Below are 13,626 nucleotides of genomic sequence, written 5' to 3'. Positions count from 1 at the left end.
AACCGAATCAAGTTTCAACATTTCAAATTCCCTACAATCATCCTAAAATAAACGTCGCCAATTTTTTTCTGATCGGAAAATGAGATGATCCTAAAGAAATGTAAAAATGGTCAATACAAGAGACATAACATAAATCTACAGACATTTCTCCTTTGAATTGTTTTTTTTTTTTTGTAATGCTAATTGAATTGTACAATGTATGTATTCTACTTTCATATTTCTACATTTGACAGAAATCAAGGCATTGGACAGTGACATGCAAACATTGGTTTATGAAAATTACAACAAATTTATAAGTGCAACAGACACCATAAGAAAGGTAAGACCACATTATTTATCGTACACTTTTAATAAAAGAGACAAATATTATATTATTTTGTTTCAAAGTTACACCCTCAGTGTGGGTGAATTATGATAATATTGGAAATGTTCGTGAATTCTTTGTTAGTAAAAGAAGTTTTCAAAAAATCTTGTTTTGAAGTTTGGAATGAAGGTCAAGCCTTCCCATCTCTCTCTGCTTGGAAAGTATATCAGCTCAGGAGTATTGTAAAACCTGTCATGTTTTGATACAACATGCATATCAACTGCAAAGAAAATAGGTGCAGACCCTGTCTTTTTCACAGAATTCACGAGATGCTAAATTCATAAATAAACTATTTCTGTTTAATTTGAAAACAACATGTTGGTTTTATTTTACCACAGATGAAAAATGATTTTAAGAAGATGGAGGATGAGATGGATGGACTAGTAACAAACATGGCTGCCATTACAGAGTTTAGTGCTTGTATTAGTAACACACTTCAAGATAGAAGGCAACAGATTAATAAACTAAGTGGTGTACATTCACTTCTGAAAAAGGTTGGTAAAATTTATTTCTTAAAAAATAAGTGTAATTAAATGCAAAACCAGTGAGACTTTGTCCTTGATTTTCTACTCAATCAGCGCAGTCAAAATTTGTTGGAATGTTTTCAGGAGGACTCATTAAAATTGTAATTTATACAAGATACACTTCTTTTTTTAAATAAATCCATGAAAAGTAGATATTACAATACATACAAATAAATACATTTAGCAGTAATTACATGTTGAATTGATCTTGTCACGAAACTAAACTTAAACATATTTGTATATGTACATGGTACCCTGAGGTGGTGGCCACTTAGGAGATATCTACATTCTGTACTTTACTGCTCCCATATACATCATGTAGACATGACGACAGTACCCAATATTGGTGTTTGTACCTTCAGATGAAAAAGTTATCTGCTTTACTCAGATCAGACAAATAACAATCCAATCTTCACAAGCAAACACTCATATTGGACACTGTAATATATAGTATTGTGATATGTCTACATGTATAGTGTGTGGTCTGTGTCTGTGTATCTCTGTGTGTGTATGTGTCTATGTCTGTCTGTCTGTGTCTGTGTGTCTTTATCTGTGTCTGTCTGTGTATGTCTGTGTGTGTCTGTGTGTGTCTGTGTGTGTGTGTGTGTGTGTGTGTGTGTGTGTGTGTGTGTGTGTGTGTGTGTGTGTGTGTGTACTAAAATGACTGACATGATATTATATTGTATCTTAACAGCTTCAATTCCTGTTTGAACTGCCTGCCAGACTAAAGAAGTGTATTGAAATGAAGGCATACAGTCAGGCTGTGAGATACTACACCAAAGCCAGGGCTGTACTACAGCAGTACCAGCACATGCCATCATTTTATGGAATACAATCTGATTGTAATGAAATCATTGCAGAATTGAGAACTCAACTCAGAGAACAGTTCAGAGATAATGAAGTAAGTGTCACATGTATATAAAGTTCTGAACACTGAAGTAAACATAAAATAAGATAAGTTACTTAAAATGAAGTTATCAGTTCACATAATACGAGCTGCAGTAGCAATAACTGGTGTATTTGCGTGAGTTTTGTTACATACAGGAGGTATACCAATACTTTACACTCTGAAGAGTATGTAAGTGATATACACTAAATTATGTGTATACTGCTGTACATCTTGTACAATGGTATAAACATGATAAAAAATACAGTGCCCAAAATTGGAGCACCTTCAACTATCAGAACATGGTCAACACTGTATACATATCTGTTGTTGGCAATGATATTATAAAGTAACACACTAAAATGAATCATAACCAGATAACTCAGAGACAAAAGACAGAACCATTGGTAATGTGGGTTACAGTTAACAGCAGAAAACAAATTCAATTCTACATCAGGATTCAAACCGATTTAGATGTACTTGTAAAGGCTGACATGTTTAATGTCTTTTACAGTCAACACCTAAGCAGTTAACAGAATGTGTAGATTTGTTGCTACAACTCAAAGAACCAGCTGATGAACTGTGTGATGAATTCCTCTTACAGTAAGTATACATACAGGTTAAACTTACTTTACCAAATCTAAATGACTATATTTGATTTGTTATAATTATATCTACCTTCAAGGCTTGCACATGAAATTGTCTGACTTTGTCTAAATGTTTATTGATTATCAAAACGATCCTATTATAGCATGTACAAAATCTATTTCTGTATGTATCATCTAAGATTCTTGTATTGTGCATAAAAGATAGACTCTTGTACAATACCTTGTTGCATACAATAATGAATGTACATGTACTATGGGTTCATAGTATCAAATGAAATTACTACCCACGAAAGTATAAAAAAAATCCCCAAATATTAACTTATCTAATCCGCATTGTCAGGAGTGTACTACAATGGTGTGATAAAGCTGGAATTTTGATGTACCTTGTTGTGTTCTTTGTTTTTGTACAGTGCTCAACAAAAGCTGAACTCATGTATGTTGTGTTATAATTACTTACTTTGTTTCTGTATAGTTCTCAGCAAAAGTTGGATGAGGACTTGTTAGAGATGGAATCTCAGTTGAAACTAAAAACTGGTAGCACTGTTAGTTTACCAACTACGGATAGTCAAGAGATTGAACAAGCATTGAGAAATATACCAATGGTAAGTGTTACAAATATTAAATGGTTAGTGAAATTTAACAAGCATTGAGAAATATACCAATGGTAAGTGTTACAAATAAATGGTTAGTGAAATTGAACAAGCATTGAGAAATATACCAATGGTAAGTGTTACAAATAAATGGTAAGTGAAATTGAACAAGCATTGAGAAATATACCAATGGTAAGTGTTACAAATAAATGGTTAGTGAAATTGAACAAGCATTGAGAAATATACCAATGGTAAGTGTTACAAATATAGGGTGATTGTAAATACTAGTATGCAGTTGTCATAGTGGAGTCATGATGGGTGAATGGTTAGGGTGACCGGCTTGGAATCTACAGGTTGCAGGTTTGAGCCCCGTCGCTGCCTGCTGTTTGTTTCTGAGTGGCTAAAGTCCTTGGGCAAGATTTGAACCACGACTGTGCCTCAGTCAACCCAGCTCTATAACTGGGGACCTGGTAGGATGTAGGTTGCAATGTGAAGGCTTTAATCCTATGCGCTTAAATGGCTGCAATGGATTGTATGCTCCCCGGGGAGTTGAGGAAGACTAAAGGGCCGTTGTGCCGTTCTGATCCGAGCCAGGGGTAATAATTGTAAAGCGCTTTGAGCACGGTGTGGGAAAGCGCTATATAAGAAACCAACATTATTATTATTATTATTATTATTATAGTAATAGAAATATCTCAGTATTCCAGATGAGATAAAGATGACTATCATTATGCAGTACTTTGATTTTTTTAGATTTGTCATGAATGAAAATTATGTGACACATATTTCCATAAAAAGACAACAGTTTGTAAGTGAATGTATTTTTGTGTCACTATAAGTTATTTACATGTGATCTATTGTTTATTGTGTTCACTCTACAGGACGTTCTAGAGTTTATTGACCATAGCTGTAACACATTCCTCAGTAATATGTGTCTGATGATTGCATCATACAAAGAATTGTTTGTCAACAGACAGGCATCACAGTGAGTATCAGTTGTCATGGAGATGTATAGGAATAAGAGTATCAATTGCCATGGCAATAAACAGACATCAGTGTATCAGTTGCCATGACAATAGACAGGCATCAGGGTATCAGTTGCCTATTTTTGAGATGAGGCCTTTTCATTCATCTAGTAACTGTACTTCCATAACACGGTTACTGGCCATTACAATGAAATTACATTTATTTAGAAATAAAATAAAACAAGTGAGAAGCAGTACTATTGTTAACATATGTCACATTTTTCTTGATATTCTGTTCAAATCACTAAAAATAAATGTTCTTTGTCAGCAAATTAATATAACAATGCTTAAGAAATGTTACACCGAAAGGTACATATTAGTATATGAATTGACAGCTCTCATTGTCCCAGGTGGTCAGTGGATAGGACCTCTTTTTACAGTGCCCTGCATCACGTATTTCAAGGAATTACAGCGCCCTCTGTGGTACAGACTTGGCCTGTTTGTATATTACTGTATATTACTGTCTATATCTAGTAAGTATAACATAGATCTCAGTAACTAAATAAATGATATTTCTTTGTTGTTACAGAGATTGTGATCAACAAGAACTAGAAAGAATTGCACATGTCAAACTTGGAAAGTTTGTTAACTCCAGAATGGAATCCTACTTCCAATTCATCCAAGAGAGAGTTGAAGCTGAGGTAAGGGTAGTACATTGACAGCTAACAAGTACCTGTATACAGTGGAAGTAAAACTAGTAAAGTAGTTTTCATTCTTTGAGCAGATTTGACAAACATTTTAAATGTATGCTCATTATCACTGACAAAAAACAGTCTTGCATGTTTTGTTGAGAAGTGGTGCAGTAACTGACACACAAGTTTGACACATTGTAACCCACACAAGAAACTGACACACAAGTTGACACATTGTAACTCATGCATGAAACTGTCACAATGTATATACTACGTAACAAGATCATGAAATTTGATCTTAACTGTGCAACCATTCATTTGTAATGATCTTTACCATTAGATCATCTTCAAAAAGATCTATATCATGACAATGGCTATGTAAATATGATGACAACACATGACACTATCACATGACAGTAAGATGACCCACCTGAACTGTGTTTTCTAATTTTAATATTTTGACAGAAAGAAACTGGTGACAATACGATCCTTGTGAGGGCGCTAGATCGATTTCATAGACGCTTACAAGCTATAAATAAATTACTCCCAGAATGCAATATAATGGATAAAGGAACCGAAATTGTCTCCAAGGCAGCTCAAGATAGAGTGCATCATTACACAACGAAATTACGACAGCATTTTGGAGGTAAATAGTGAGAATGGCTATCTGTTGATCTTTATGAAGTGCACCATTTGTGGCAATTTTCTGTTTTAAGTGCCACATCGTGACTTTGAAGTGTGCCATGTATGGTAAATCTGTATGGAAAGTGTACCATCTATGATAGTCTCTATATTATCTAGACTCACCATTACAATGTAATGGCTCACTCCTTATACCTACTCCTTATACCAAGCCATCAATCATGAATTTCTATGTTAAGTGTTCCCTCTATGGTGACTTCGTTTCTATGTGAAATGCCTACTGCATGACATTCTAAATTCTTGATTATCATAGCAACGAAAATAGGAACTTTTGGTTCACTCATTTCAATTTCAATTTGATATTATTTATATTTTCTGTAAGATTTCTCTATGTGTCTTATATTCTTCTCTTGAAGTGATGGATTTATTAACTGCATACCATTATGTATTGTATGACCTAGTTAATCAATTGAACCAGGAAGTAAATACCAAATATAGTTATAATTGATGTCTATGTGATTATCATTTCAGATACTCTAACAGATGCCAGACAAACATTATGTGCACCTAGACTTTTAACAAAGCAAGATTCAGCCAATTTATCAGAAGTACTCAATACCACGGCATCATCTATCATAGATCAACTCAAACAAGTACTGGCCAATTTACAGGTAATTACAGTAAACAAACACCATTCAAGGAAATTCTAGATGAAACTGAGCATGTTGTTAAATGTTATTTAAATTCATAGACTAATGTTGAATGTACACAAAGCTGAGAAGAGATGCAATGAATAATTTCCAACAAATGTTTGTGTCTATCATTGGGAATTTAATATAAAACAATGCAAACTTTAACTAAAATGCTTCATTATCACCTACATTAAACAGATTTGATTTATCTAACTGTACATTCACATCATTTTCATAAAGATGAAAAATTAGGTGTCAGTGTTTGCCCTGATCATGGTTACAGGAGTTCAAAGCCCTCTCATAATATTAAAGATCCTGCTTCATGAAATGAAATTGTCATCTCAAAACCATTCAGTCAAACGTCAAAGTTGTATCAAAGCAGTCAGTTGACTTCTGATTCTGACTGTCAAATGTGAAAAGCTGTACCTTCAGGAAAGGGAATGTTCAACATTAGACTGCAAACAAATAACAACTGATAAGAGTCACCCGTCTTTCAGACTTCATACTAAATATCCCAGAGAACACACTGAGCTGTCATGTAGTGTAGAATCATATGTCATGTTTATAAACTGTCTTTCTTTTTGATTTTTTTATCATCAGGGTTTCATAGCCAATGACATCACATTTGCACATGCACCATATTTCCGAGGTCCATTCTGTTCTAGAGACGTTAGAGAATTGTTAGTGGTAGGATTTCTAAGACATATCAACAGTGTAGCCCAGGTAAGTATCAAGTAGTACTTTCGTTAGGAACTATCTCAACAGATGAAACAATAGACTACATGTACATAAAGCTGGTTATATTTTGTACGTTATCTTAGAATATGTGTATTTGATTTCAAACTGTAAATCTTGTGAATTAGCTTTTATATAATCAAAACAATTTTTTGTTAGTTTGTCATCATTCTATACTAGTAGTTTTCACTGACAACAACTTTGAACTGTAGCTGAGCAGTTGTGCAATCTGTGAAAATATGGGGGTATTTGCACAAGTGCTCCCCATGTACTCTGCAACTGTGCTTTCATTACAAGTACAGAAGCAAGCATTATCAGTGCAAAGAACCGTATGTGTCTGTGATTGCCATGATAATGATTGTCAAATGTTGTTATGTTGTCCCTGACAGGAATTATGTGATGGCAGTGGAGACAAGAGTTCAGCACCACCAGCTTTACTACTTTTGTTGTCTAGATTACTACAAGACTTTGGTTCATCCACAGTTGGCTACTTGGTAAGACAAAATCATGACCTCTGACCTGAAAATAACCTTTGACCTCTTTAGAATTTTCTGAGAAAGCATGTATGAGAATAGCATGTATTTTATAGCAAATTATGTTTTCTCATGGCTGAAAACCAACAAAGCATGTTCTAGTTAATGACAAAAATAGTTCTTACTGACATTGCAATGAAAAGTGCTGACAGGATTTCAAAAGAAGAATTGGAAAGAAAATCATTTGTGTGTGTATTCTAGCCATCTGGTTAACCTGACTGTTTCACAATTCTCATTACCTGCAATAGTGTTTTACCTCATGCAAGCAGGTCAAAATAGAACAAGGAGATTGACTTATTCTCAGTACCTGCAATAGCATTTCACCTCATGCTGAGGGTCAAAATAGAACGAGAAAGTCAACGTATTTTCATGTATGCCTATAGTAACACATGGGAAGTGTGTGGAGAAGAAGTTATGGTGTCGACCAAGAAATCAAATGTTCATTATTTTTATGATGCACCTGGGCAGTAATATTCTATTTCAGCTATCAAGAATTGATAGTACATTTTTAGTGGGCAGAGATCACATCCTTGAAGTGATATCTACATCCATATTTTCACTTGCATATTTCAGAATAAATCAAGCTCCTGTAAATATTTACACTCTCTTCAAACATTTTCAGCTTTTATGTGCAGATGAACAGTTTATGGTTGATGACAAATGTAAAGTGACCTCTGTAACAGAGTTAAGTAATGAAACCAAAGATACAGCACAGAGACTGTTAAACCATTATGTGAAATTCCAAGGACTCACTATCTCACAGGTAAGCTAGGTCAAAGTTCATATTTTCAATCCTAGATTGTAGCCCATGTTGTTTGAACTATTGTTGCACATTACAATTTTGTTGCAATTTCCAGTCCTGTATATAAGAATCATTTTCTTTGAACATTTTGAATATGTTTCTAAAGAGTTCAAAACAGTGAAAGAGATTTTCCAGCCTTACACATTTTCAAGTTATCAGCTTCTTCCAGTTTGAAAGAACTTTGTCATTATGGTATCAGAAAATGCTATACCAGTTGATTTTAGTGATTGTGCATCCACCAATCACTTGCTTTCTCTCAAAAGTCAGCAGGTACATCAGTGTAAATTTGTGTCATGCTCTGCGACTGGCATAGAATGTCATCAGCTATGCAAATGTCATGATCATTTCTCACCAATGAATTTTGTTTTTTCGCAACTTAGATGTTACGGAAAAGTGTGGAGACTCGTGATTGGTTAAATACAATTGAACCTCGTAATGTACGTGCGGTTATGAAGCGAGTGGTGGAAGACATCACGTCTATCGACAGCCAAGTTGGATTCTTGTACGAAGAAGGAACTCGTAAAGCTCACAGTAGTGATTCCAGTAAAAGAACATTCAGTTATAGTGCAGTTAGGTCAAAATCAAGACAGGTTAACTATGCCCCATCAAAGTAAGTCAGTCATTAAGGACACAGTCTGTAACTTTATGGTGTTAGGTGAGGGACACAGTCTGTAACTTTATGGTGTTAGGTGAGGGACACAGTCTGTAACTTTATGGTGTTAGGTGAGGGACACAGTCTGTAACTTTATGGTGTTAGGTGAGGGACACAGTCTGTAACTTTATGGTATTTGGTGAGGGACACAGTCTGTAACTTTATGTTTTTGGTGGTTTGCTGGGATCACAACTCAGTGAGGGGGCCCAATGGCAATCCTCTGTATTAAATTACACTGACAATTTGATGAAGATTTCAAACAATTTAGATTATCAAATAAAATCATTGAATTATGGTAGACATACTATCAATTCGGATAACTAAAAAATGCAGATGTTCAACTCTGGCATACTGCGTGCAGTGTCATTTTTGTATACTAAGTCAGTGTTAGTATACTGTTAATAATATACGGGTGTTGACTATAATGAGTGACACTGTAGTAAAGCACTTTCTCTATGTGCTACACTCATTTAAAGCATTCATATCAAGTGTTTATGTTTACAGTACCATGGATACCAGCAGACTGTCAACAATAGACTTATCAAACGTTTGTTGTTTATGTTTACAGTACCATGGATACCAGTCTGTTGAGTAATATACAAAAATTGTTTTCTGAGAGGATAGAGATTTTTAGTGCTGTTGAGTTCTCTAAAGTGTCTGTACTAACTGGTATAATCAAAATCAGCCTGAAGGTAAGTTATCTGTTAGTTCCTTTTGAATTCTCCGAAGTGTCTGTACTAACTGGTATAATTAAAATCAGCCTGATGTCTTGTCAGTGATAAATGCTGAATCTACACAAAATGTGGTGATTTTCTGTTTGAATGTACCACCGTCTTTTGTTTTTCATATGCAACATGCACAATATTATCCAGGAGAGGGCTAGGTCATCCTGGCCAAACAATGTTAAAACGTTATATCTTTTGAACATGCCCCTGCTGCAAAGTCCACCCACCTTACATCTGCACATGTTAGTGTACCACTAGGGGGCAGTGTTTACAATAATAGATAGCTAATGCAAAGTCCATGCCGCCAGTTATCATGGTTATGGGTACCACTTGGGGGCAGTATTGATATCTGGGTTTGTAAGGCCATGATATTCACAGACTACCTTGCCTGCATATGAGCCGGGAGGGTGCCACTGGCCAGGTCTGGTAGGGGTGTGTGGCCAATGCTATCTCAACCAGTGAATTAGCAGGGGAAAATCCTGAACTCGTCGCCTTCTAGGACCCCATTTTAGACCAAACAAAATAAAAAAATGTGAAATGTGGACCCATTTTAGACTCATTAGCTCTCAAAAGACAGTACCCATGTTAGACCAAAGAGCGAAAAACCCTACCTCAAAGGGCAGCACATATACGTATACCCAATAGGTGGGAGTACCCCCCCCCCCCCCCCCCCGGCATCTGTGCACGTTAGTATACCACTAGGTGGCAGTGTTTACAGGAATAGATAGCTACTACACAGTCCACTCTGCCACTCTGCCAATTATGGTACCACTTGGGGGCAGTGTTCATGATAGCTGGGTTTGGAAGGCCACCACATTCATACAGACTACCCTGCCTGCATCAGTGCATGTTAATATACCACTTGGGTGCAGTGTTTACAATAGCCAGGGTTTCACTGTTTAGAAGGCCACCATGTGCACAAAGCCACCATACCTGCATCTGTGCATGTTACTGTGCACAGCTGTTTCACAGTCATGCACAGGCTGATTTCATTCAAACTAAGCAGTAAGGTGACCCCTGACCCCTATGAAGTGCATATTCACACACGTGTACTTAAATGTTACTGAAAGACAACTATATATTTCCATAAATTCATAATTGTCACAATATTTATACCTGACCTTTGACATGCAGTCATTGACCTTGATTTTTCAGGTCAAATAACAATAATTGTTTCATACAATATGCCATAAACTACACAAATTGTATTTCCTTTGTTTTCTGGTGCATTCACATTCTTACTGAATTTGACCCAAGACAAAGCTCTTATTGTCTCTACTTTGAACTTCACATTTCTAGTAATTAAATCATGCTTTCTGTCCCACTAAAGCATTTTCCCTGCCTGTCACAATCATTTATAGCATCCATATCAAGTGTAAAAGTATTCTATTATATATAGTATGTGGTGTTTCTCAATGTAACCAATCTGTAACCAATGTTACCAGTACAAATCACAAAATGGTCATAAAATGACTAAGAGAGTAAACATTCAATGTCATACCATGCCTACATCTCACTTAGAGCTACACAGATAATGACAGTTGTGGCACTCTCATTTCACTGTAATCAATTTGTTGTTTGTTAGCTGACAACATTGTTTACATTGACTATAGTTGGAAAGGCCACACACTAGTGTTATAATGAATTCAACCAGTGTTATGTTTCACTTGATATGGATGCTATAAAATGATTGTGGCAAACATGGACAACACTTTACAACCAGTAACACTGAAGTAAAGCACTTTCTCTATGTGCTACTCTCGTTTATAGCATTCATATCAAGTGTAAAAGTATACTGTTTCAATTGGTTTATTTACCAGCCTATCATGTGGCCTTTCTAATGTGGTCAGTTAGCAAATGAAACAATATACTTTTACACTTGATATGGATGCTATAAACAACTGTGGTACATACAGAAAATGTTTTACTTTGGTTTTTGGGTTGTAGTTGGGTATCAAGAGTAGTACATCACTTCTCCACAGCTTGAATAACAGAAATGGCAACAGTTTAAACAAAATTACTCTTAGATGTTATTAATGTCAGTGAGTCTGGTTCATGAACTTTGAACTTTGAACAGTGCTCTTTTAACTAGTTTGACTTGCACATTTAGGAACTACAGCATAAACTAACTCAGATTAACAATTCATTGGACATAATATTATGATAGTACAATAAATGTATAACTGAAGACATCACACATTTAAAGCAGGCAAACTTACAAATGGTGCATAAGAGAACATGAAAATGATAAAAACATACAACAGTGTGAGAAAATTAGTGAAATATGTCAGTTTGTGTGTGTATCTTGAGAGGAATGATTGATTGACGTATTAGGCTTGCATACTAATGAGTATATCTTTATATCTAATTATGTGTGTGTGTTTGATCATCTCTTTGGACGTTGTCAGTACATGCATTTTCACAAATATTTCTGATGTCTTTGTCATTTGGTATTTCCACCTTTCATTTAAAGTAGAGAATGATGTTTTTTGTCCTATCTTTATTGAAACTAGTGAAAGACATTTTTTTGCAAAATACCAGTCATTTAGTTGTAGTGTCTGTTCAACTGATATACCATGTTGTGTTATGTGTGTACTCTATTCACTGTTTGTAGAACAATAGAGAAGACAATAATGCTTACTTAGCATTGTGTGTGTAATATATTCACTCAACGTAGAACAAAAAGACATTGCAGTAATGTTTTATAGTAATCTATCTATTATTGAATGGTGTGCAGTGCCTCAGTTCATGTCATAACTTGTCTATCTTTCACTCTTCAAACTCCTTTCACTTTGTGTTCACCTCTCATAATTTCATCTGCACATACACACACAAAGTACACCAAAAAAAAGTCAAATTGAACTATCAGAGAATAAATGAGGAAAAACATATACAGTAACATACAAACACACATACTAACACCCCCACACATGCACACACACACACACACACACACACACACACACACACACACACACACACACACACACACACACACACACACATATATCTATTACTAAACAGGTACCCAATCATTCACAGATATACCATATTTATTCCTCTCTACCCACCTTATATACTATCAAGAACCATGCTGACTATACTTTAAGCCAAACAAACTAAGACTTTTGACTTGTGAAAAGTCACTATAAGCTATTTAAGTACAAACACCTGTTGAATATCAGACTGGTTTTAACACCTATTAGTGTACACTTCACCCCTGACTATATGCTGTTCCAAAGTGGTACCCACCAGCTGATGCTAGATGACTTGCATTTTGCTGTCTATTTGTATTCACTCCTCTGCATTCGGTAAAAGTTTATAGTGATACCTAACCCAGAACAGTGACACTTTCAACAGCCATGCTATTTATATCACCCCTATTGGCTATCAGCTGGTAGAGGGATTAGCCTTTCTAACTGTTTTGTCCTCATTATTGACTCGATGCACATCAGCTGTAAACTACTACAAACCAATATTACAGAGTATTTACACATTACTTTTCATTTTCAATTTAAGTCCTTACAAAAAATTGAAAATAAATGAGTTGGAATTCTATATATAGCTAATAGTCAATGGAGTGCAGTAGCTGCTGTCTGGTTGAATGAAATATTTTCTTTTCCATTATCACATTCAAAGTAACCGTACCTACCATTCAGAGTTAGTGCTTTCTTCCGAAACAGAATAATGAGTTTTGTCCTATTTTTCAATTATTTACTGAACAATTTCTATATTTCTTTGAAATATGAGGCCAAAAGTCAAAATTATTCACTGTGAGTGAAAGAGTTGATAACAATATGACCAGCTAAATTCACAGCTGTGCTCTAAGGATGGACTAAAATACAGAGATAACTTACAGACTAGTCTATGGTCATATATTATATGTCCAACATGACCCATTAAAATATGAACTCTCCAGTACATGTCAACTCAGGTTACCAGGGTCCTATGTGGCATCTGACTGTATGAATACAAATATAACTAGACATGTACATGTATTCATTAGATGACCCTCTTGTTAACTGTTGCATATAACAACATCTTTTCTCATTTATAGACCTCATCCCTATCTACTCATTTATAGACCTCATCCCCATCTACTCATTTATAGACCTCATCCCCATCTACTCATTTATAGACCTCATCCCCATCTACTCATTTATAGACCTCATCCCCATCTATTCATTTATAGACCTTATCCCCATCTACTCATTTA

The 13,626-nt window shown here is 35.3% G+C and overlaps 1 protein-coding gene across 1 annotated transcript in view; it reads left to right on the top strand.

Annotated features, from left to right (window-relative positions):
• The window catches only part of LOC144446561 (vacuolar protein sorting-associated protein 51 homolog), a 28,257-nt gene that overhangs the window by 1,421 nt on the left and 13,210 nt on the right, over window positions 1-13,626 (top strand). The window contains exons 3-16 of the mRNA XM_078136353.1: window positions 234-319; window positions 703-858; window positions 1,583-1,789; window positions 2,289-2,377; window positions 2,855-2,984; window positions 3,854-3,957; window positions 4,527-4,638; window positions 5,095-5,275; window positions 5,803-5,942; window positions 6,564-6,686; window positions 7,088-7,192; window positions 7,854-7,994; window positions 8,414-8,643; window positions 9,254-9,377. Of these exons, the coding sequence (XP_077992479.1) occupies window positions 234-319; window positions 703-858; window positions 1,583-1,789; window positions 2,289-2,377; window positions 2,855-2,984; window positions 3,854-3,957; window positions 4,527-4,638; window positions 5,095-5,275; window positions 5,803-5,942; window positions 6,564-6,686; window positions 7,088-7,192; window positions 7,854-7,994; window positions 8,414-8,643; window positions 9,254-9,377 (1,928 nt within the window). The remainder of the gene's footprint in view (window positions 1-233; window positions 320-702; window positions 859-1,582; window positions 1,790-2,288; window positions 2,378-2,854; window positions 2,985-3,853; window positions 3,958-4,526; window positions 4,639-5,094; window positions 5,276-5,802; window positions 5,943-6,563; window positions 6,687-7,087; window positions 7,193-7,853; window positions 7,995-8,413; window positions 8,644-9,253; window positions 9,378-13,626) is intronic.

The sequence above is a fragment of the Glandiceps talaboti genome, chromosome 15 (genome assembly GCF_964340395.1).
Source record: "Glandiceps talaboti chromosome 15, keGlaTala1.1, whole genome shotgun sequence".
In the NCBI taxonomy this organism is placed as follows: domain Eukaryota; kingdom Metazoa; phylum Hemichordata; class Enteropneusta; family Spengelidae; genus Glandiceps; species Glandiceps talaboti.
This window is presented reverse-complemented; position numbering and strand designations above follow the sequence as displayed.